The sequence below is a fragment of the Phodopus roborovskii genome, unplaced genomic scaffold (genome assembly GCF_943737965.1).
Source record: "Phodopus roborovskii unplaced genomic scaffold, PHOROB, whole genome shotgun sequence".
NCBI lineage: Eukaryota > Metazoa > Chordata > Mammalia > Rodentia > Cricetidae > Phodopus > Phodopus roborovskii.
In genome coordinates, this window is record NW_026126691.1 from 2,739,334 (window position 1) to 2,761,669 (window position 22,336).

The 22,336-nt window shown below is 50.4% G+C and overlaps 1 protein-coding gene and 1 long non-coding RNA gene across 2 annotated transcripts; both read left to right on the plus strand.

Moving 5' to 3' along the window:
* Positions 1-8,410: 8,410 nt before the first annotated feature.
* Positions 8,411-9,574, plus strand: LOC127214351 (uncharacterized). The gene is made up of 2 exons (XR_007833828.1): positions 8,411-8,555; positions 8,662-9,574. It is a non-coding gene; the product is annotated as an uncharacterized LOC127214351 (long non-coding RNA).
* A 6,073-nt stretch (positions 9,575-15,647) lies between these two features.
* On the plus strand, positions 15,648-19,014 carry Znf503 (zinc finger protein 503). The gene is made up of 2 exons (XM_051174744.1): positions 15,648-16,621; positions 17,337-19,014. The coding sequence occupies exons 1-2, from the start codon at positions 16,316-16,318 to the stop codon at positions 18,963-18,965; spliced, it is 1,935 nt and encodes a 644-aa protein (XP_051030701.1). The 5' UTR covers positions 15,648-16,315; the 3' UTR covers positions 18,966-19,014.
* The last annotated feature ends 3,322 nt before the right edge of the window (positions 19,015-22,336 follow it).

Here is a 22,336-nt window from a genome sequence, read left to right on the forward strand (position 1 = left end):
GTGCTTCAGAGCCATTGGTTTGTTGATGATGTTTAGATGGGAGAGGGCTCAAGGAAATGTCCTCATGGTCTCTCACCCTGCCTCCCACAAAGAGTGGCAAGGGCTGAAGGGAGAAAATAAGAGGGGATTAAAGGGGATGTCTGCAAACAAGGCAGCCTATTGTTTGACTTCCAGGGACAGAGGTTAGAGGAGCCACTATGGTGTCACTTACCAAAGTACCAGCTAGGAGTGGAATGATGAGTCCTGCTTGGAACATGATAAGGGGCTCCTTTCATTGTGCCCTCCTCTGGAAAAGCTACAGGTGGCACTCTAGGAGTCACTCCCACACTGCACTGTTCTCCTCTGATAAGTAAGTAAGCCAAGGTCAACTCTAGGTGTGACACTGACCCAAGGATTTCTCCATGTTCTGGGACTCACCCTTATAAGAGACCTTCCCAAGTCCTCCTCACCCCATGAACACATTTTTTCCCCTGCGGACCATCCATGCCTAATGCTCTTTGTTGCTCTGGCCATCCATGTCTGTTCTTGGCTTCCCAATGAGGTGGTCAGCCCTTGAATGTAGGCAGTCCTTTTGAAACCTACAGGTGACCAATAAACTGGGAAAGGGGAAAAGAGAGAAAAGAGGAGGCCATAGGATACCACTCTCCACACTAAAGATGCCTGCGGCATACTAAGTTACACAGGGGCCTTGGGTGCCAACACCAAAGGCTCTCATACCCTACCTACCCCAATGCATAAAACTGGAGCTCAGGTTTGAAGCCTCACAGCAGCTTAGCCCACAATGCTCTTGCCTAGGCTGTTTGCAGTACATGACTCACCCAATTAAGAATATCTACATAACAAAGCCTCACCGGGCGCAGAGGTCACAGAGACTGTGAAGTGTCTTTAGTGTGTGCAGCAGGGAAGGTTCACTAATTACCAGTCATTTCCACCCCTCAACAGCCTGACAGCCTTTGAGATGCAGGGAATAAAAGACTCCCCAAATTTCCACCCCACACCCATCACTTCTCCCTCTCCAACCCACCCCAGCATTTCAAACCTGTGACTAATAAGTTCCAGGGAAGGGGCTCTTCCCACCTGGCTAAAAGTAAAGAGGGAGGGAAGGAAAAGAAAAGAATTGTTTCCAATACGGTGGGCAGGACATATTTTTTTTTTTTATCAACATGCAACTAGGTCTCTATCTTCATTTCTTTTAAATAAGTAAATGGACCAAAGTCACATCTTTAGCTCCCTATTCTTACAGACAATGCATGTTGTAGTAGAAACTATGGGTGAGCAAGAAGAATGTTAAAGTCACCCACAATCCTATCCCAGACAGGATCAGTGGTCCCACTCTGTCAGCCTGCTGTAGAGGTGGTAGGCACTGCGTGTGCGCATGTCCTTGCTCTTTCAAAATCAGCCTTTCAAACTGAATACACTATCATCATGGTCCCTCCCCACAGACCCATGGACAAAGATCAAAGCTGGCTGGACTGCTGACTGGCCTAGAAGACAAACTGCATGGAGCTCAAGAAGGAAACAATTTGAAAATTCCTAGAAGGGCAAGTAATTTTACCCTGGATACCTCGTTTTCCTTATCTGAAAAGTGGGCATAACAGTATATGCCTAAAAGAATTGTGGTGAGGATTAAGGGATTAAGGGAGACACTGACTGTGAAAGACCTATGTGGTTATTGGACATTTTATGACTCATTTTAATAAGTGTTCATTAATTAGTGCCTGATTTCTACTTAGCCTCCTGCTAGTCAGTTTTGAGAATATAAAGAACGCATCTGGCTCAAGCCTAGAGTTCAAGATCTAATTGGGAAGTTGAACACACACACACACACACACACACACACACACACACACAAAAGCCCAAAGTTAAACTAGGAGACTTTAAATAGCTAATAAAAGTTACCGTCAATTAGTAGAGAATTAAGAACCAGACAAGAGGCATAGACAATCTTCCACCGGTTAAAAGGTCAGAAAGAGCAGGCAGATGACCACAGTAATGGCTGCCATGAACACTTTCCACATGCCAGGCATGCCATGTGAAGCACTCTTTCTAATTTCCTCATTGACTATATGAACTGGGGATCCTTATTACTTCCATTTTGCAGAAAAGGAAATGGAAAGTTCAAAGGTCAAAACCCTCACCTGGCCACACACCTAGTAAATAAAGTCCTAATGGTGTTATCTTTTGGATCTAAGCAGTTGGACCCAGAGCTTGTCACAGGCTGAAACTCATGATGAACTCACATGGAGGCAGGGAGGGATGCTGGGCCCTGAGCAGGGTCTATGGGAGGGAACATTCAACCAACACCTCGTGTGCACTCTGAGGTACTTAAGCTCTTAAACTTTGCTGGGAACAATCAGAGTTGATTATCACCTAAGGTGATTGATCTTAGTAATGCCTTTTGATGCTTAGAAACTGGAATCAGACATATTGTGTGCCATGCAGGGAGAGATGGAAATAAAGGAGAGACAAGCTGTATATTTACAAAGGAGGTGGGAAAAGAGTTCTCTCCATGAATAGCTTTGGTAAGATGTAGACAGGGCAGTGTCCTGAAGCTACCCCAAGTAGTGCCTGAGATACCATGGATACTGAAATGCAATAAAACCATTCAGTATGATTCTGTCACTCAGCCCAATAGAACCAAGCTGAATCTAACATGTAATCACTGGAAGTCATGGTCTGGCTAGGTTGGAGGCATTTGGCCAAGCTGGCTGATAAAGCCCACAGAACATCTAGAAATAATCACCACTGGGCATAGTTTAGAAGGCATCCAATGAGCCAGACTGTGACAAATCAGTTGACATAGTTGGTTGTGAGTGACAGAAACTAATTCTGAACAGTTCAAGGATAAAAGAAGAAGAAGGAAGAGGAGGAGGAGAAGAACTATCACGATATCAGGAAGTTCACAGAACCACAGAGAAGCCCAGCAACAACCCACCTGGGGATATGAGCATGAACTAGCAGTGGACACAACTGGAGATGGATCTCGCCATGCTAGTATACAAGACCAGTTATGCCATTGTCTGAGCAACCACCGTTATTACATGGATGGCAGCAACCGTCCTCTCTACTCTGCCTCCCCATGTATTGACAGCCATTGTTGTATGCTCAATGCTTCCAAGACAGGGTTTCAAAATGATTCTTCATCCTCTGCTCCCCACTTTGGAAGCAGAGGAATCTCATTGGTGGAGCCTCAGCTGCCAGGACAGGAAGAAGAAAGATGCAGCCATCAGCATCAGTAGTTAGAAGTAGACCTTGCTTCCCACTGAAGAAGAAGAAGGGGTTGCAGACACTTGAAAGGAGAGAGAGAAACGGCAATGCCCATAATGAACTAACTAGATTACTGTGATGCCTTGGATTAAAGGTTTTTCCACACTCAACTACTATTCTAAAATACCAAAGTCATCTCATAGGAATGTTTGCCTGCTTCTGAGGCTATTTCAAAATCCATCTGTATTAGTTATTTTTCTATTGCTGTGACAAACACCATGACCAGTGCAATTTATAGAAGGAATGGTTGATTTGGGACTTATGGTTCCAGAGGGATGTGAATCTGTTGTGGTGGGGGGAGCAGCAGGCATAGTGGCTGAAGTAGGGAGCTGAGAGCTTACATCTTGAACCAAAAACACAAAGCAGAGAGAGCAAACTGGATATGGCTTAAATCTCCAAACTCCCAAAGCCTGCCTTCAGTGACACACTTCCTCCTGCAAGGCCATGTACCTCCTTTGGCCTCCCCAAACAGCACTGACAACTGGGGACCAAGCTTTCAAATGCTGGGGACTATGGGAGAAATTTCTCATCTAAACCATCACCCCACCCATGAAGGAAAGTCTCTAACATAGGTTCCAAACCACCTGTTTTTATCACCATGCTTGTACCCTCATGGCACAACACCATTGGAAAGACTTGTTAAATGGGAAGGTTAACAAGATATTTGGCTGAAAATGTGAAACCCCTTAATTTTACTAACTAAATAGAGATCTTGTCCTCCAAGAAAGATGTTGGAAAGGCGGAAACACTGACGATGACTCCACATCCCAGTGATGACAAGATTGAGGCTGTCTTTGCAGTAATCTTAGATTTTTTTTCCTTTGATCATAAGATAATGGATACAGCTCTAGATGTTTGCTTCAAGTCTATGGGAGAAGAGAGAACAGGAAGTGTGGGAAGAGCCAAACCACTTGCAACATCTTTTTGATGATGACTCAATAGTATTTCCCAGCATTCCTGTACCACTTGGCCTCCCCTGATCCCCATTTATCACAAGCTCATCTTATAGCATCACTGGCTGTAAGGGCTGTTGGGAAAGAAGACAGTTATGATTGGTCTACCCAGACACTTCCTGTGTCTGACACATTATAGTGTTAAGGTGAGAAGGAAAGAAGAAGGTACAGCATAACTAGTATCAGATTTGGTCCTTGCAGGATTAGAAGTTGGTTAAACATGGGGACAAGAATGTTTTTTTAAGAAGAGGAGCCAGAAGAAAAAATACAGGGCTGGGCAATGGTAGTACACATCTTTAATCCCAGCACTCAGGAGGTATAGGCAGGCAGATCTCTGAATTAGAGGCTACCCTGGTTTACAGAGGGAGTTCTGGGACAGCCAAGACTATACAAAGAAACCCTGTCTTGAAAGAAATAGGAAGGGAAGAAGGGAGGGAAGGAGGGAAGGGGAGAAAAACACAAAGCATGTCAAGATAGGACAAAGAAATTCAATTCGGCTATTGTGTAAACTATTGTAATTTGTTATTCTATCCTATTGAAATAAAATCACTGGTTGCAAAAATATAGGCACAAAATTTTATTAATTAAAGAAACATGGTAGCATCCCACTTACCCATTAATAGCTGAATATTGAATAAGATTTAGATATAGATATATATATACATATACACACACACATACATACATATATAAATTTTCTGGGGCTGGAGAGATGGCTCAGAGGTTAAGAGCACTGCCTGCTCTTTCAGAGGCCCCAAGTTCAATTCCCAGCAACCACATGGTGGCTCACAACCACCTATCATGAGATCTGGTGCCCTCTCCTGGCTTGCAGGCATATATGCAGACAGAACACTGTATATGTAATAAAAATAAGTAAATTTTTTTAAGTTAAAAAAAAACAAGTTAGCTGTATATCTATAGCCTATTTATTATCATGAAAGAATGAGAAAATTGCAGAGACACCCCCTATAGAAATCTTTTTGTGTAAGCAATGAGATAACAACTCCATTGATATGGGTGAGCATGACAGAAAAGATAGAAGATGCCAGCTGTGGCATCAAATGCAGCTCTGGGGAGGCCAAATCAAAGGATCATGAGCTGGAAGTCAGTCTGAGTCACATAGGTAAACCATGTCTCAAAGAAATTTATGGGGAGCAGGGGGGGTGGCCGCTCCCCATCCGTGGGTTAAGCCATGCTACATGGAGACCTGGGCTCAACCACCAGAATTCACACAATATAAAAAAAAAAAAAAAAAAAAAAAAAAGAATTTATTACTGAAAGTTGTCCTCTGACCTCCAGATAGATACTATGGCATGTGCATGCTTGTGTGAATACACACACACACACACCCCAAACATTTTTTTTAAGTGGTGGCTGGGGCTATTGCACAGGGGTAAAGTGCTTAGAAAGAGAGCACCAGCCTTTGAGCATAATCCCCAGGACATGAGGTGGGGAAAAAGTGTACTCAAAACCAAGTCACACTGGGTAACTCAGGAGACTGATTGGGAACTAGAGGGGGGATCATTTATTTTCTTTTTATATATTTGAGTATTTTTCTGACTGGCGTGAACATATGTAACTTTGGTATGTAGCTTAAAGCTTTTTATATGTGGTCTGAAACTGTATTTCCTGAAGAGTTAAGTGTTATTCGTGGACAATGGAGAGCCCCTGAAGGTTTCTGAGCAAGGGAATGATGTAATCAGGAAAATTAACTAGGCAGGTGTGACAGACGGATTAGAGCATGTGAGGACAGGGAGAATAATGAGCCAGCTATTGTGGCAGCTCTGTCTGAAGATAGAAAGGACTGAACAGAGATTGCCATAATCTGTGAAGATGCCAAAAGGAAGGCGGCCACCAGGGTGGGGAGTGGGCAGCTTCTCCAGCAGAGTCTTAGAATCTTGATGTGTATATATGCCAGAACAGTAGGAGGAGGTCAAGGGCAGAGGCTTATTTCTTCCTCCACCCTGTCAGGCCGCACAGCTTCCACTTTGAATGCCCAAGATACTACTCTTGTCTAACTCCTCCAGCATCCTCTTAACTGGCATTTACAATATAAGGACTCAACATAGTCATATTTTTCATGAGATTTATGTTATTTCTCTCTCTAAACCAAGAACATCTCATGATGTGAGAACACTTAATGGTGCCTCTCACAAAGTGCGGTGAACCTGAGACATCATTATCCATTCATTCAGCATAGTTGATTATATTTTTATTTCTCTTCATTCATCCTTGGGAGAAACAGTTCCAGGCTCTGCCTGTTGGAGTTTACCATTGTGGAAAGAAGACAGAGTCTTAGCGGGACATCCTATTAGAGCTGAGGGTTACAGGAGATGTAAGTGTGCATGAAGAGTGGTGTGCACTTGAAGATCTAAGGAAAAAGAAAGCCAGATGGACAGGACAAAGGGTGGCAGCAAAACCCTTGAGGTGGGAAGTAGCCTGGCCTATCTGAGCAATCAAAAGGAAGCCAGGGATAGTGGGAGCCTGGGATGAGTGGGGGCACGAGGCAAAGACTAGGGAAGACAGACTGGCCAAAAGATACAGACTGATGTGCTGATAAGAACAACTGAAACACACACACCTTTTGTGTATGTGTTTCTTCAAGACAGGGTTTTTTGTGTAGCTTTGGAGCCTATCCTGGAACTAGCCCTGTAGGCTAGGCTGGCCTTGAACTCACAGTGATCTGGATAACCTCTGCCTATGCCCTAGCCAACACATTTTTTTTTTGTTTTGTTTTTGTTTTGTTTTGTTTTTGAAGAGAAAGTTTCTCTATGTAGCCTTGGCTGCCTGGAGCTCACTCTGTAGGCCATGCTGGCCTCCAACTCACAGAGATCTACTTGCCACTGTCTCCCAGGTGGTGAGATTAAAGGTGTGCACCACTACCACCTAGCCAAATCAACCTTACACACACATTTTTAAGCAAAAGAGAAATAAGCCCCAGGGTGTGCTAAAGTTCCAGACATAGTGTTGCTGTTGTTGTTTTGGGGTTGTTGCTGTTATTTGGTTTTTTGGTTTTTTTTTTTTTTCATTATTGTTGCTTAGTTTTGTTGTTCTTTATACAGTCTCATTCAGGCTGACCTGGAAGTCACTGTGAAGAACAGGCTGCCTCCACCTCCAGATACTGTGATTACAGGAATAGACCACTATATCTATGTTATATGGGGAGAGCTGGGGGCTGAGCTCAGGCCTGTTCCAAGCATGCCCCTTGTCTGCTGTCCCCTCCCCCCATTCCACCCTGTCACAGAAAGAGCTCTCTGGCCCTCCCTAGGATATCAGGGGAGAAACTAGGATGCTCAAATGCCAAAGGTCAGCTTTTCCTGGAGGCTGGTAGCTGAGACCACCCCACCCACACCTCTCATTTCCTCTGTACCATTCCTCTGGCTTAGCACTGACCTCAAATCCAAATGGGTACAGCTAAAGGACAAACATCCCAGACCTCAGAACACTTGCCCAGGGCAGTTGGAGTCCCCAGGACTGGAAGAGATGGATGCAGTGTGATGAAGGTAAGGCCAATTTCTCCTCTTGGTACTCAAATGTGTCTATAAAACAGGATGTCCATGGCACCTAGCTTAAAGAGTTGCTCTGAGGGCTCAACACATACAAAAATTCTTTGATAGCTCTGGCACAAAGCCATCTATCAGAAAATGTTAGCGTTTTTTGTTTCTTGTTTCCCCATCCACAGCATATTCCACCTATTTACCGGTAGGTAATTTGGCTAAATGATTACACATGACGATTCACTTCCTATAAATGAGATGTGGATTTACTAAATGGCATGCAGTTGAGTAAAAATAGGAACGTGGAAAAAAGAAGTGAAAGGTGAGAGAGAGCCTTTCAGATCCACCTATTCCAAGGGACATATGGTTGGATCCCAGACGAAGATTTAAGGCCTCTGGATCAGGCAAGTCCACCAAAGGACCCAAGCGAAAGTGAACTCAGGTGGAAAAGGGGAGCCACTGCTCTCCTTTGTCAGGACTTAGGCCAAGGCCTTGGGCTGGGACCTAAAAACTCGAAGTAGGAGTTGAGGACCCAGGCAGCGGTAAGGGGCGGGTCGACGCGGCTGGGGGCGGGGACTCGGGTCCGCCCGCAGCCCTACCCCAGCGGAAGTGCGGATGGGCCCGCCCCTTCTTCAGCAGGCCGGTTCACGCTCGCCCACCCTAGGGCCTGGTCTGTACAGTGCAATTACGCTCCGAGAGCGACTTAAACCCGCGCCCCTGCTTCGGGTCTGGAGAGACAATCCTGGACCGGCGCAACTGGCTGCTCCCTCCCTTTCTCGCCCTCCCCACCCTTTCTCGGTTATCCGCGCGGCCGCTGGCACCTCTGGGAGCCGCACAGGTAAAGTGTGGGCAAGGAAGGGCGCAGGTGTGGGCACCTCCCGGGCACGCCTGACTGGGAGGAGTGCTGGAGACTGAGCTCAGTCCTTCTGTTTCATGTATGCCAGGCAAGCACTCTGCCAACTGAGACAGAGGGAAGAAAAGGAGACAGGAAGAGACTATTGATCCGAAAGTGGTGGAAGAGAGAATGCGCGGAGCCCGGGAGTGGTGCTGGAGCTGGGCAGATAGAAGGGGTGGGACTGAAGCCCTCCAGCTCGGGGGGAGGGGCGTTATTTGTGTGCCCCGCGTCTTGAGCAGTCTGGGTTATGCCTGGGAGATGTTGAGCTGAAAGGGGGTGCGGTAACACCCAAGGATTGTCCTCCACCCGCTCCGCGCGGTGACTGGGTACTGACATATGCCCCGCCCGGGAGCGCACAGTCCCAGGTTTGCAGAATGAAAGTCAATAAAATCAATACAGTGGCAAAGAACACGAAACATGTTGGGTTGTTGTTATTATTATTACTTGTGTTTATTAAACTCTTTTTTTTTAACTTCCTTCTTAGAAAATGTGGCTTCAGCTTTGATCCTGGCCTCAAATTATCTTCTGGTTACCCCGCAGGAGACTAAGAAGCTTGCTCTCAGTCCCAATCCAATCCGAGCAGACTTCCCCAGGAGGCCTAGAGGGAGTGAAGCCCCAGGGTGTTCTCAGCTTCCCATCATCTGCCCTTTAGGGAGATTGACCCCCTCCATTTATAGGTTCCTGGTTTACCACTCCCATGCCCCCCCCCGGGGGCGTCTCCTCCCAGCCCCCCTCGTGCGCTCTCCGGGTCGCTTTAAATAATGATATTTGCATGCAAGGAACGATTCATAAATATGTCAGTGCCGGTGAAATATAGGCAACATTTCAAACTTTCTATTTAAAAAACATGAATTATGGCCATAGAAAATGTGTTCCCATTTAAAGGCGATACGAAGTATTTGGTGTCTCGTTCCCGGGCCCATCCATCATGCAGACAATAAAGAGAGTTTTTCGCCCTGACACTCGCGATTTATGGGCGCCCTTCTCTGCCCTCATCACTCACCCACTACGGCCGGCCCGGGGACAGGGAGAGACTGGCAGTCGCCACCGCCAAAGTCCAAGCGCGCTGTTTGCACCTTTGCTGGACCCCAAATCCACGGATCTCAAAAAGAAGCACCTCGAGTTAGGGGATCGCCTGGCTAGAAGGACCTGAGCAATCATGTGTGAGTGGGAATCACACACACATCCTCTCATGGCTTGAGGCCTAGGAGATCCAGGTGTAGCCCTGCTTACGCCCTCATCCGACAATGCAAGTTGGCTGCGTAGGTGGCCCCAGGTTATTTAAATTCTGGTTCGAAGTTAGGGCAGAGACCTGGGCAAGGGACCGCTCAGAATGACTTCTAAACATCCCTCCCCAGAGAAAGGTTGATCTTGTCTCAAATTTTCTCAGGCGGAGGATTATGGGTGAGGCTTTGTACACTTCTGTAATCCCTGGTGCGAACTGTAGAAGCCCACGCTGGATGCCCCCGCAGTTACACCAGGGAGTGACAGAAATAAGGAAGAAGGGGGCGCCTGCGCTTCACCAGCAGCCAAGCTAGGCCACCCGTCCCTCCCTCGAGTGTTCACACTAACTTTGTCCTCCCAAAACCGCCTCTGATTCCCTGGAGAAAACTTTCAGGAATCGAAGTTCAGACTTGGCGAGCGGAAATTTGCTTTCAGTTTTCGCTGGGGGCGGACTCTGCACTGTAGAACCGCTGCAGGTTTCTGAAGCTTGAGCAGATGTGGGGGCTACTAGGCCCAGCAAGGCAGCGAGAAACCACAAAACCTGGGGGCGCCACCTATAATTGTGGGGCTGGACCCGCGCCTCTTGGCATGGGGAGCCATCTCATGCCTGTGACTGAGCCGAGGCTCACCTGCACATGCCAGCCCGGAGCCATTTCCAGCTGGATGCCTACCGGTTGGACTTACTCGGTTTAATGTAGCACCAACGACTGCCAGAGAAATCCTGTCGATTCTAAAATGACAAGACTGAATCTATTACATAGCCATATGTAAGTTTTATCCATGTGAGGATAAAATTGCACAAACATCTTGGCGCTCAGTACCAACACCACTAATTGCTTCTGGCTTCAGGGGCACATAACATATCTTGACTGGAAAATGAGATCTATAGGATAAAAGTATTCTTAAATTCTAAATGTGTGCACATATAATTAAGTTGGGGAAATGATAAAGCAGGGTTTTGTTTTACATTTTTTTTTAACATCCCTTGCTGGGATGTCATCGGAGCCCAAGATAGAACTTATGTCTAAATAACAACTCAGTGAATATTTCCTACAGCCAAAGTTGGGGAGTGCCCTGTCTATAGCTCTTTAAATAACCGTAATGTAGTGAAGGTGACATAAGTAAATACATAAGAAAAGCAAGTGGGCAGGTAACTGAGCCACAGTGCATCATATATATGCATATATATGAATATACAGTATTGCTAGGTTTATAAATAATTTTCATAAGACTAGAGGGTGAGGATAAATTACGGTACTTTGGGAAGCTTTATGTGGGGACCCCAAGTCCTATAGCCCAGCCCACCAAGCAATCTGAAGAAGGTTTTATTGGATAGTCACATCCTTCAATCCCAAAAGAATTACTGATGCTTCGAGAGGCTCAGTCTGAATGTTCAACGGCAGAGTACTTTTGGGGTTCTTGTGGATGTAGACCTCAGACAATGTCTTAGAGAAGAGCTGGCATTTAAACTAGAAGGCCTGAGGTCCCCAAAGAACCCTTTCCCCTCAGACACTTCAATCAGCTCTCAGTCCTGGCTTAGCCCATCTCTGGCAGTGGTCATTTGGTTGTGAGTTTGGACAAGAGCATAAAATAGAGAAGGGTGGGTGGTGTTCCATTCCAAGACTACCAGAGAGGGAAGCCAGAGACACCAGGAAGATACCAGTTTTCTGGAGTCCAGAAGCCAAACCCTACCCAGTCTTTGGGTCTCTAGTTTGAGACAAAAGACCTGAGAGGCTATTGGCTAGCTCAAGAAGGCTGGAACTGTGAAATTCCGAAGCAAAATACTAATTCCAAAATAGGAGTTTATAACAGTCCGAGCATTTAACTATCTTGTATTTAATGAATTATTTCCTTGTCCCCAGATGCACAAAATCCTTAAGAGGGTGAAGAACCTCTAAAAGTCCCTGCTTGGGGAAGAAAACCAGGGGCATTTAGGCAGGAAATCATGAGAGTTACACACACTCCTGCCACAGGAGAAATAACCCGGACCCTGAGAATGCCCTACTCCAGAGAATATGACTACCATGTAAAGGTGTATACATTGGGAGGGTACGGCAATAAGAAATAGTCCCTTACAAATCGGAGAAAGGAAAGGAGAGAGGAAAATAAGAGTTCAGGTTGAGTCAAAACAAAACAAAAACAACAACAAAAAAACTAATGGAAACAAAAAGGGGAAGAGAGAGTGGAAATTTTAAAATAAGCAGAATCAAAGAGGCAAACCTAGAAGAGTGCAGGCCATGGCAAGGTCGCAGAACTAAAGGAGGCCACACGTCCGTTCCTCCCCAAGCCTCCTGGTATGAAAAGCTGTTAGTCTGGGGCTTGACCACAACCTTAGTGGCTCCAAGACTCTCAGGCCTAATTGTAGTCTGGTAGGGAGGGTCTGGGTCCAGCGGCTTCAGTTCGCTCTTTCCCTCACTCCTCAGGGGCCAGGGGATTGCTGGGTTCTACAAAACTCGGGTGCAGAGACCCCTGGGGGCATAAACCAGTCCCGGACTCTTTGGGCGCTCTGGGCCAGGGTTTCCAGCTCGCCGGGGCTGACCTGTCAGGCGGATTATCTTCGAGGGAGATTAATAGGGGAGGCGGGCTGCAATAATAATCGTTTTGTTTGATGTGACAACTCTGATAGGCGTTGATTTACTTACAAACTGATAGGCTTTTAATTGAGCGCCTCCGCCGAGCCAGAGATGAAAGGGAAGCGGCGGTGAAAGGCGGCCCGCCTGCCCTCCGGCCTCAATACTGATTAGCCATCTCGACAGTGAATAGTTCAAGGCATTTTCAAACTTTTTTCCACAGCTCTCTTCCCTTCCGCCTTCTCCCTTCCACCTCCTCAAATATCTGCCATGCCCACGCCTTCTTTTTTTTAAGAGAAAACAAATCATGTCCATTGTGTGCAAATAAAATCCACAGGACATCCATTCCTACCACCTCAGAGAGCTGGAGGTATTAGGCCTAGCCTGGAGTAATTAATAACCCCCCTAACCTACATAGCTTGCACAGCCTTCAGGGATTTGGCCTCCCTTGAGAGGTACGAAGGCTCCGGTGCTGGTGCCTCCCTAAGCAGTGAACCGCAGACCTCTAGGCGCCCCCGTGCGCTCCGACCTGCAGAGTTGAGTTTGAGTCAAATAAAAGCAGACGACCTACTGCCGGCACTCAAGGAATACATCACATACCCATGAGCGCGCGTGTAATCATTCTGGAGCAAGAGACATTGCACGATTCCACCAGGCTTGAAGCTCCGGGGCGGCCTCCCTTGAACTGCCCAGTGCAGTGAGAAATCTGCTGTATTTTGGAGGCAAATGAACAAACTAAGGATGCCCCTGGCCTGCGCTCCAGCTACCCTTAGTGCAGAGCCAGTTTTCCATGCCCAGGCCTATCGGAGAGGCCAAAATGGCAGACAGTCCAGGGCCCAGCTTGCTACACTGGGACTATAGTAGTTGGCCAGCGGTGACACCTTTCACAGCCATACAATAGGTGATATAGTCAGGCACTAACACCCTCAGGCTACAAAAGGCTTCAGACACATTGCCCAGCAGAGAGTTTTGGAATGCCACCCTGGAAAACTGTACTCTGGAACTTTTGTCCATAGAGATTATTCAGGCAACCTTCACATCCCTGCCTGTGATCTTGCCAAGGTCTCACAGACAGACTTACCTTCCTCAATTGTCGCCAGGGCACCACAAACCTTCCTGAGTGCGTGTTCTTAACACACACACACACACACACACACACACACACCAGCCCCAAGCACAAACCACCTCTCCTCTCCAAATTAGCATTAATTGAGTTACCAGCTCATTAACTTTTCCAACCTAAGGAATCAAGGAATGAAATGAAAACGGCGTGAAAGAATGCCTACGAGAAAATTCTAAAACTCATCCCAACACCAGAAAGTTCTCGTTACCCGCGTGGAGTTGGAGACAAAAAGCAGAAAGGAAAAAGAGACTGGGGTGGTGGGAGAGGAATGGGCTAGCAAGCCGAAGGGAAGTCCCCAACCAGACCCCTGCAAGTACCGGGTTCAGATCAGGGTGCGCCATGGTCGGAAACGGGTCTCCAGGCTCAGCCCCCGCCCCTGCACAGAGCACAGAACGGCTCCCGGCTCCCAAGGCTTCTAGCCCCACCATTTATCAAAAGGACCTGACAACAAAAGAAGAGCTCTGCGGAAAAGGGGGTGGGAATTCAAAGTCTCCCTAGTCCCTCCGAGGAAGGAGGTGTGTCCTCTTCGCACCCCCTTCTACTTTCTACGAGTTTCTAGAGGTGACCCTCGAACTGGCTCCAGACGTTACGGAAGTCCAGAGAATTCGCCCAGATGCACAGGAGTGTATACACACAGGTCCAGGTACAAGGCGGCACGCACAGCGCCTCCCTCTTCTTTCCAAACAGCCTGAGTGACGGCGCAAATCGAGGGGAACGCTGCAGTCCCGCTCCGCTTCCCTGGAAGAACCGGTTCCCACAAGCAGCTGCCCCTCCCTCTCGCGTTCCTTCCCTCTCCTCTCCCAGCACTGGTCCTGTCTGGCCGGTCCACTTTACTCAGTCGAGCAGCCCCGGGTAGTACTGGCTCCCAGGACTGTCGGGGTGGTGGCAAAGGACCCGGGAGAGAAACAGAGCGAGCCTGAAACCTGTTTGCCTGTGTTCTCAGCAAGGCCAGGCCTCTTCTCTGGAGCTGGTCAACCCTCGCTACGAACCGGGGTCTCAGAATTAAAGAGGGCTACCCCACCAGTAACCTCCAGTACTAGGGCTACATTGGTGGTGTGGCTCTTTGGAAAGAAGTTCCCGAGTTGGGGGTCGGGACACTACCGAGGGCAATGGCCGGACATCCTCAAATTACATGCCCGGGAGGAATTATCCCAAAGAGGCGGGAAGCCTCCCGTGTTAGACGCCGTCTCCACCGCCGTTCTTAGGTGCCAAGCATCCCCGAATTCTGCGGTTCGGATTGACTAAAGCACCCCACGTGAAGGGCGTGTCTGTCTCTCCAACAAGAGAAGCAAAGGCGCACACCCCAGGCCGGTGCGCCTGACACAGCGTCCTGGGTGCACCTGCGCACTTTACTCACTATTTCATTTCCTGACGATGGGCGCCTCTTCCCCTTTTCATTCTTTTTCTTACAACCCCTACACACACACACACACACACACACACACACACACACACACACACACACTCCTCTGCTCCTCTATCCCCCTCCTCCAGTTCCTTCTGGGTCTCTTCCTTCCTCTCTCACTCTCCATCTCTTTTTCCCTTCAAGTCTCACCCGCCTTGTAATCAGCAACAAAAGCTGACATAAATCACGGGCAGATTGACAAGAGCTGACAAATAACTGATTGATTGCGGTCGAGGCACATTGACAATTGATGGAGGGGTGGAGATGCCCAGAGAAACGGGGGGGGGGGGGAGAGGGTAGCGAAGGAGAGCAAGAATTGGGGGGGTGACTGAGTGTGAAACACGGGAAACATGTGACCCCCGCTCCCGCCCCAATCTGAGCGTCCTCGGGTGTCACGTGACCAAGAAAGGCGGAGAACCCCGCGCACGTCGCCCGGACAAGCAGCCACCGCCTCCGTTGCCCTTCCAGCTTTTGGTTTCTCTGTTGCGGAACTTCAGGAAATACAAGCGGGCGGGCAGACTTTCTCCGACATCGGCTCTCCGCCTTTCCTTGCCCGGGTGGCCGCGCCACACGAGATCTCAATTACTGAAAAAAAAAATTGGTGTGCAGGCTCCCACGCATCCCTGGAGTTGGCCGTTCAGCTGGTATTCACACTCCCGCTGGTGCTTCTTCTCAACACTCGCCCGAAGTCAGTTAACTCTCATAGGTACTCCCTTCCTCCAAAGATTTCAGTTTGTTTTCCTGCTGGGAAAACCAAGAACGACGCGGAGGAAAAAGATGGAAGGCGGTAGACAGCAAACGTAGAATAAATGTCCATCTCGTCCGGGTAGCGAAATAGAGGGAGGGGACAAACCCAGGGGCGGCAAAGAGGGAGCTACCCATTAAAACCAGCTCTGAGAGTCCTGGCGGCGGCGGCGGCGGCGCGGGACGCGTCACATCCCCTTGACCCTCCAATCACCTCAGGCTCCCATTTGATTGGAAGGCGGCAAAGGCTTTAATCTCCCCCTTGGTGCAGCTGCTTTTGAAGTGAGTTTCCTCGCCAGAGCCCGGGCTGGACAAGCAGCGGCTCACATCGCTGAGCGCAGCGCCGGCTCTGGGCCGGGAGAGCGTAACGCAGGGCGCAGCCCAAGGCAGACAACGTGCACCGCGGGGCACCCCGCAGTCCACCCGGCTCTTCCAGCCTCGTCACGGCTCCTCTGCGGACCACCCAGGATTATTCGCTTCTGGCTCCAGGCTCCAAGAAGGCGTGCGAGGCACCCGCGTCCGCCGAGCCAGCTCCTCCTCTAGCTGCTCCCGCTCCCCGAGCGAGCGCGCAACCCCGAGCCCGCCCCGTGCGTCCCGGAGCCCTCCCCCCCGCTGCTCCCATGCGCGCGGGTGGGTCATGAGCACAGCGCCCTCGCTTTCTGCCCTAAGAAGCAGTAAGCACATCGGCGGCGGCGGCAGTAGTGGCAGTGCGGACCCTGCCTGGACCAGCGCGCTCTCTGGAAATTGCTCCAGCCACGGCCCAGGCTCGTCCCTGGCCGGCAGCACCAAGCCTTTTGTGCACACCGTGCCCCCTTCTGATCCCCTGCGCCAGGCTAACCGCCTGCCCATCAAGGTGCTGAAGATGCTGACGGCACGGACTGGTCACATTTTGCACCCAGAGTATTTGCAGCCCCTGCCTTCCACGCCCGTCAGCCCCATCGAGGTAAGGACCTTCTCTCAGGGTCAAGCTGGGACCCCTACCGGGTCTGCCTTCCTGTGGGGTTTCTTTCCCCCGGGATCTGGGGCGCGGGGGCTGGGGGGGGGGCGGTTGGAGTGGTTCAGCTCGAGGATAGAAGAAAAGGACAGCGCTTCCTCACCCCTTAGTCAGAAAGGACAACGACATGGATTGGGTTATAAATTCTAAGCGGCAAAGCCACCCAAACTTGTCCTTTTTGTATTAAAGCCCCTATGTACCTAGCCCTCCCCCATAGGCCCTAGGCAGACAAGGGCCTGGATACTGTTCCAAAGTCGCCTTCCTTCAGCTCTCCAGAAGCTAGTATATTTACACAGCCTCGGAGGCGCCAACCGCTCAAGCCCTTACGCTTTAGAATCAAGGAGTGTGTGCCGGGAAAGGGGGTGGGGGTGGTGGTACAGTTCTGGATCTAAGGAGATGAAAACCAAAACATTTGCGAGAGATTGTTAACAAATCTAAGTAGTACTGAAAGAATGCAGGAAGAATCGTAGGGAAGTCAAGGGGTCTGGCATCTTTCCCAAGGACGAGAATCTTTGTGGGTGGGGTGCCACTTAAAATTGCGCCTCGAAGTTGAAATGCTTTTCGCGGGCTATTAGGGCAAGTGTTAGACCCTGAAGCCAGGATTTTAACTAAATGCTTTCCCCTTGTTTCTCTGTGTGACCCCCCTCCCCGTCTGACTCCACAGCTGGATGCCAAGAAGAGCCCACTGGCATTGCTGGCGCAAACATGTTCGCAGATAGGGAAGCCTGACCCTTCGCCCTCTTCCAAACTCTCCTCTGTCGCCTCCAACGGGGGCGGCGCGGGTGGCGCAGGCAGCGGAGCCGGGGGCGACAAGGACGCCAAGTCGGGCCCCCTGAAACTGAGCGACATCGGCGTAGAAGACAAGTCGAGTTTCAAGCCTTACTCCAAGCCTGGTTCAGATAAGAAGGAGCCGGGAGGCGGCGGTGGAGGCGGCGGGGGTGGCGGCGGCGGCGGGGGTGTTTCTGCGGAGAAGTCAGGATTCCGGGTACCGAGCGCCACCTGCCAGCCATTTACGCCCAGAACAGGCAGTCCCAGCTCCAGCGCCTCGGCCTGTTCGCCGGGAGGCATGCTGCCCTCCGCCGGGGGCGGCCCGGAGGGCAAGGACGACAAGAAAGATCCGGAAGCTGGCGGCGGTGGCAGCAGCAAGGGCGTCGGGGGCTCCTCGGCGGACGGGGTACCTACGGGGCTGACACACGGGAGGATTAGCTGCGGCGGTGGAATTAACGTGGATGTGAACCAGCACACGGACGGGGGTCCAGGGGGCAAGGCTCTAGGTTCGGACTGCGGCAGCTCTTCCGGCTCTAGCTCCGGTTCAGGCCCCAGCGTGCCCACCTCGTCGTCGGTGTTAGGCTCTGGGCTGGTGGCTCCCGTGTCTCCCTACAAACCCGGCCAGACAGTGTTCCCTCTACCCCCCGCGGGCATGACCTACCCAGGCAGCCTGGCTGGGGCCTATGCTGGCTACCCGCCCCAGTTCTTGCCACATGGCGTGGCTCTCGACCCCACCAAGCCTGGCAGCCTAGTAGGGGCTCAGCTGGCGGCGGCCGCGGCCGGCTCTCTTGGCTGCAGTAAGCCAGCCGGTTCGAGTCCCCTGGCCGGGGCGTCGCCGCCGTCTGTGATGACAGCCAGTTTGTGCCGGGACCCATACTGCCTCAGCTACCACTGCGCCAGTCACCTGGCCGGAGCTGCAGCTGCCAGCGCCTCGTGCGCTCACGATCCGGCAGCTGCAGCCGCAGCGCTCAAATCGGGATACCCACTGGTGTACCCCACACACCCACTGCACGGTGTGCACTCCTCGCTGACCGCTGCCGCCGCTGCGGGCGCCACACCACCCTCCCTTGCTGGCCACCCCCTCTACCCCTATGGTTTCATGCTCCCTAATGATCCGCTCCCCCACATCTGCAACTGGGTGTCAGCTAATGGGCCATGCGACAAGCGCTTCGCCACGTCGGAAGAGCTGCTGAGCCACTTGCGGACCCATACGGCCTTTCCTGGGACAGACAAACTGCTATCGGGCTACCCCAGTTCTTCGTCTCTCGCCAGCGCCGCCGCAGCAGCCATGGCTTGTCACATGCACATCCCCACATCGGGCGCACCAGGCAGTCCTGGGACCCTGGCGCTGCGCAGCCCCCACCATGCACTGGGACTCAGCAGCCGTTACCACCCATATTCCAAGAGCCCACTCCCCACGCCCGGTGCCCCCGTGCCGGTGCCCGCTGCCACCGGACCCTACTACTCCCCCTACGCCCTCTACGGACAGAGACTGACCACTGCCTCGGCGTTGGGTTATCAGTGAGGGTAGCCGCGAGGAATTCGGAGGGAGAGAAAAGAGCTGGGGGGGGGGGGAGGGGAGGAGTCGAGGGAGGGGCAGGAGCCTGGCGAGGTTATTGACTCCTGCGCGAGCCTCGAGCCGGCTACGGAAGGGAAAAGAAATCTTACTTATCTGCTAACAACAGCCAGCCAGTGAGCCTGGATGGGAACCCTTCTCCTCCACCCCTAGCTCCCCCACCCAAACTTTATAAAAGTTGAAAAAAAATCATTTGACTTTTTATAGAAAAAGAAGGAAAAATAATTGAGAAAGTGTTCATCTGAGGACTTTGCCGGTGAACATTGGTATTTATTTATGTTAGCTCCAAGCGGACCCGTGGTTCAAAAGTGCATTATTTAGTTTGAGCTCCGTAGGTTAAAAGAAGGAGGGGGAAAAAATTAAAACTCGAGGGTAAATATGTGGAAAACAAACCCTCCCGTCCCTTGTAGAGTATAAATAAAAGACAAAACCGCTACAGAACTAGGGTCTTCTCTTTAATGTTACTTTAAAATTGCTATGATTGTATTGTGCGTTCTTATTTAATGTCTGATTGAAACTCAAATTTCCATGCATGTTTGTTACAAAAAAGAAAAAGACGAAACAAAATAAGTCACAATTTGTCAACTCTGATTTCCAATCGCAATTATTTTTAAGGTGTATACCATCGAAAGAGAATGGGTATTTTTTTGTATGTATTCTGGAAGGAAAAAAAAGGAAAATAATTCTATTCCAAAACCTCATTTGCCTTATTTTGTTCTTCGAAGGAACACAACTATTTTTAATTTTTAAGTCCACCCGCTGAGAAGGGGACAAGGTTTACGTCATGTGCTAAAATAATAGACAATGTATCGCTTTAAAGATTAAAATTCCGTATATTTGATGTATTAAAAGGTTTTACTTCTTATTATCTTTTTTTTTTAATTTTTATACTTTTATTAAAGCGGTTTCGGCCGCTGTGGGTTCCCGGGACCTCCCTGCTACCTTCTGCCCAGGATCGTGGCTGAATTTCCTACCGCTTTGTTGTGATTTTCTTGAATAGGTTAGAGCTTCCGAAGGGCTGACCATCTGAATGGTTGGCATTGGGGGGAAATGTTTTTGAAGAGAAACTCCACAGTGTGGAACAGTGTGGAAAGATAATATCCTTGGCTGATTGCTCATTTTGTTTTTATTTAGATTTATTTAAGCTGGTTTGGGAAAAGTGAAAGCAGGGAAAATAGAGGCTTTGGTTTTCTCGTTAAAGTCCTCTTTTAAGGGCTTTGGGGGGGGGCGGATTTGAGTTTCGTTTTTGCAGAGCTGAGCAGGCTGAGACTCGCCGGGCGGACTGGAGCCCTGGGGGACATGCGACTGCCTGTCCATTCCCCTCTTCATATAGCAAGCATCCCCGTCCTGGGGCAGGCAGCCCAGATAAACTAGCGGGGATAGGGAGGAATTTGCTAGCCTGGAGACAGCACGCAGGACCTACTTGTCCCTCCGAAACAAAGTGATTTTTTTTTTTTTTTTTTTTTTTGAACTCGAATTACTCCAAACCTCTTCACACCCTGCTCACCCCACCCCCACCTCTTCCTCTTGTCGGAGTCGGGGTAGGTGAAAGGCCTGAGCAAAGGCTGCTTTTCCCTGTCCTGGTCCCTCCGCAGTGGGTGCCCTAGCCCAATCGGGGTTGCAAGAATGCGTTCCCTGGCTAGGAAGCCGGAAGCCACTTTTAAACTCCGTGGGGCGAGGGTTTTCGCGATCCTGCTCTGCCGAAGCAAATCTGTGCTGTTTGGGGGCATCCTTGCAGGCAGGATCCGGCTATGGATCCCCACGGAGCTCTCTCTTCTCCCCAAATTGAGCTTCCCCACCCCGCAGCCAGAAGCTCGGGCTTAGAGAATGCACCAGTCGCAGCAGAACCAGGAGACCCTGGCTGGAGCTGTAGTTCTTAAAACTGGAGCGCTGGGTCAAGGACGCCCTTCGCTCAGTGGGATCCTGGGACGAGAAAGTCGCCCAGAGCACACGCCCTTTCGGGGGTCCCAGAACTTCTGGCTTCCCTCGGCATCAGCTCTGTCTGTCGCCCCATGGGCACACATAGAATCTACCCTCCATTTTAGGCTTTGCGTGGAACAGCCACCCGGGCCCGGGTGCCATTTGCACAGGACTTTGTGGCTTTTAAGATTTTTCCATCCTCCTCGACACCAGTCTAATGGCCGGGACCTTTTCCCGGGTGGCACGCAGAGCGAACCCGGCCACCTCCAGAAGGCCACAGGACCAGACAGTGAAGACTCTCTGACCTCCTTGCTGCTTCCCTGGAGGGTGCAGCCTGGCGGCCTGAGACCCTGGCACCGGAGCTGGCTCTAGGAGAAGGAACAATATGACCCTACTGCAGCTCTGGTCCGAGGAGAGACGTTAGGCTGGCCTGGGCTTCTTGAGAACCCTTGAGCACGGTATCGCTCACCATTCCCAGGTACTTGGACAAACCCCACTACCACCACCAGATTGGGGAGATAATGCCACCAGAGCACTCACATCCCAGGGCCAGTGGCATAGTGTCTGAAAACCAGGCCGCTGAGTAAGCTCTCACCAGCACCAGCCACAGGCTGCTAACACTGGTACTCATAAGCTTCACCCACCATGGCCTCGCATATTTGGGCAGGGGTCCTTGGACCACTATGCCTTTCCCGCCAGGACCCGTTCAGAAAGGGAAGATGTAAACATTCCTCAGCCCTGGAATTCAAGCCTGGAACCTTCAAAAAGACAACTGGAACGTTCGGGCCTTCATGCTCCTTCTTGACAGTTTATTAACCTAAATAAAACCTCTTAAAAACTTTAATGAGACCCTCTTCCGGGAGAAGTTAGGCAGAGGCAGCAAAATTCAAGGGCCTCAGGGCTGGGGGTTAAGGACAGGAAGGATTCCCCGACATGTGGGGTGTAGCCAAGTCACTCCTGCGCAGTTAGAGGTAGGGTGCAGGGTGTCAGTAAGTGTCGAGGGTTGGGCCCAGTCTTCGAGCCTCCCAGGAGAGACACACGCCCCTCCTGGCGGCGGCATCCTGGAGCTGTCACTCCCCTCCACCCCCCGCCCTCCCTCCCCCCTTCCGCTTCTAAGCCCTCTCCCTGCTGCTCCGGAGAGAGCCCAGTGCGGGATCAGCCTCAGGAGCCTGCACCGCCAGTGTGTCCACCAGGAGGCACTGCGAATCCCTTACAGCCAGGAAAATACCAGGAACCCAGGCCAGTCCAAAGGCCTCAGGCCCGGTGGTCATTCCAAGACTCCAAGCCGCCTTCGCCTCTCCTGCTTTCAAGGTGCTTAGTTCTGCAAGAGGGGTGTGTGTGTGTGTGTGTGTGTGTGTGTGTGTGTGTGTGTGTGTGTGTGTGTGTGTGTGTGTGCTTAG

Excerpts from the sequence above, each read along its gene's own strand:
- Znf503 (XM_051174744.1), top strand. The coding sequence starts at position 16,316 with ATGAGCACAGCGCCCTCGCTTTCTGCCCTAAGAAGCAGTAAGCACATC. Across the intron at positions 16,622-17,336 it reads CGCCCGTCAGCCCCATCGAG|CTGGATGCCAAGAAGAGCCC; the intron begins GTAAGGACCTTC and ends CTGACTCCACAG.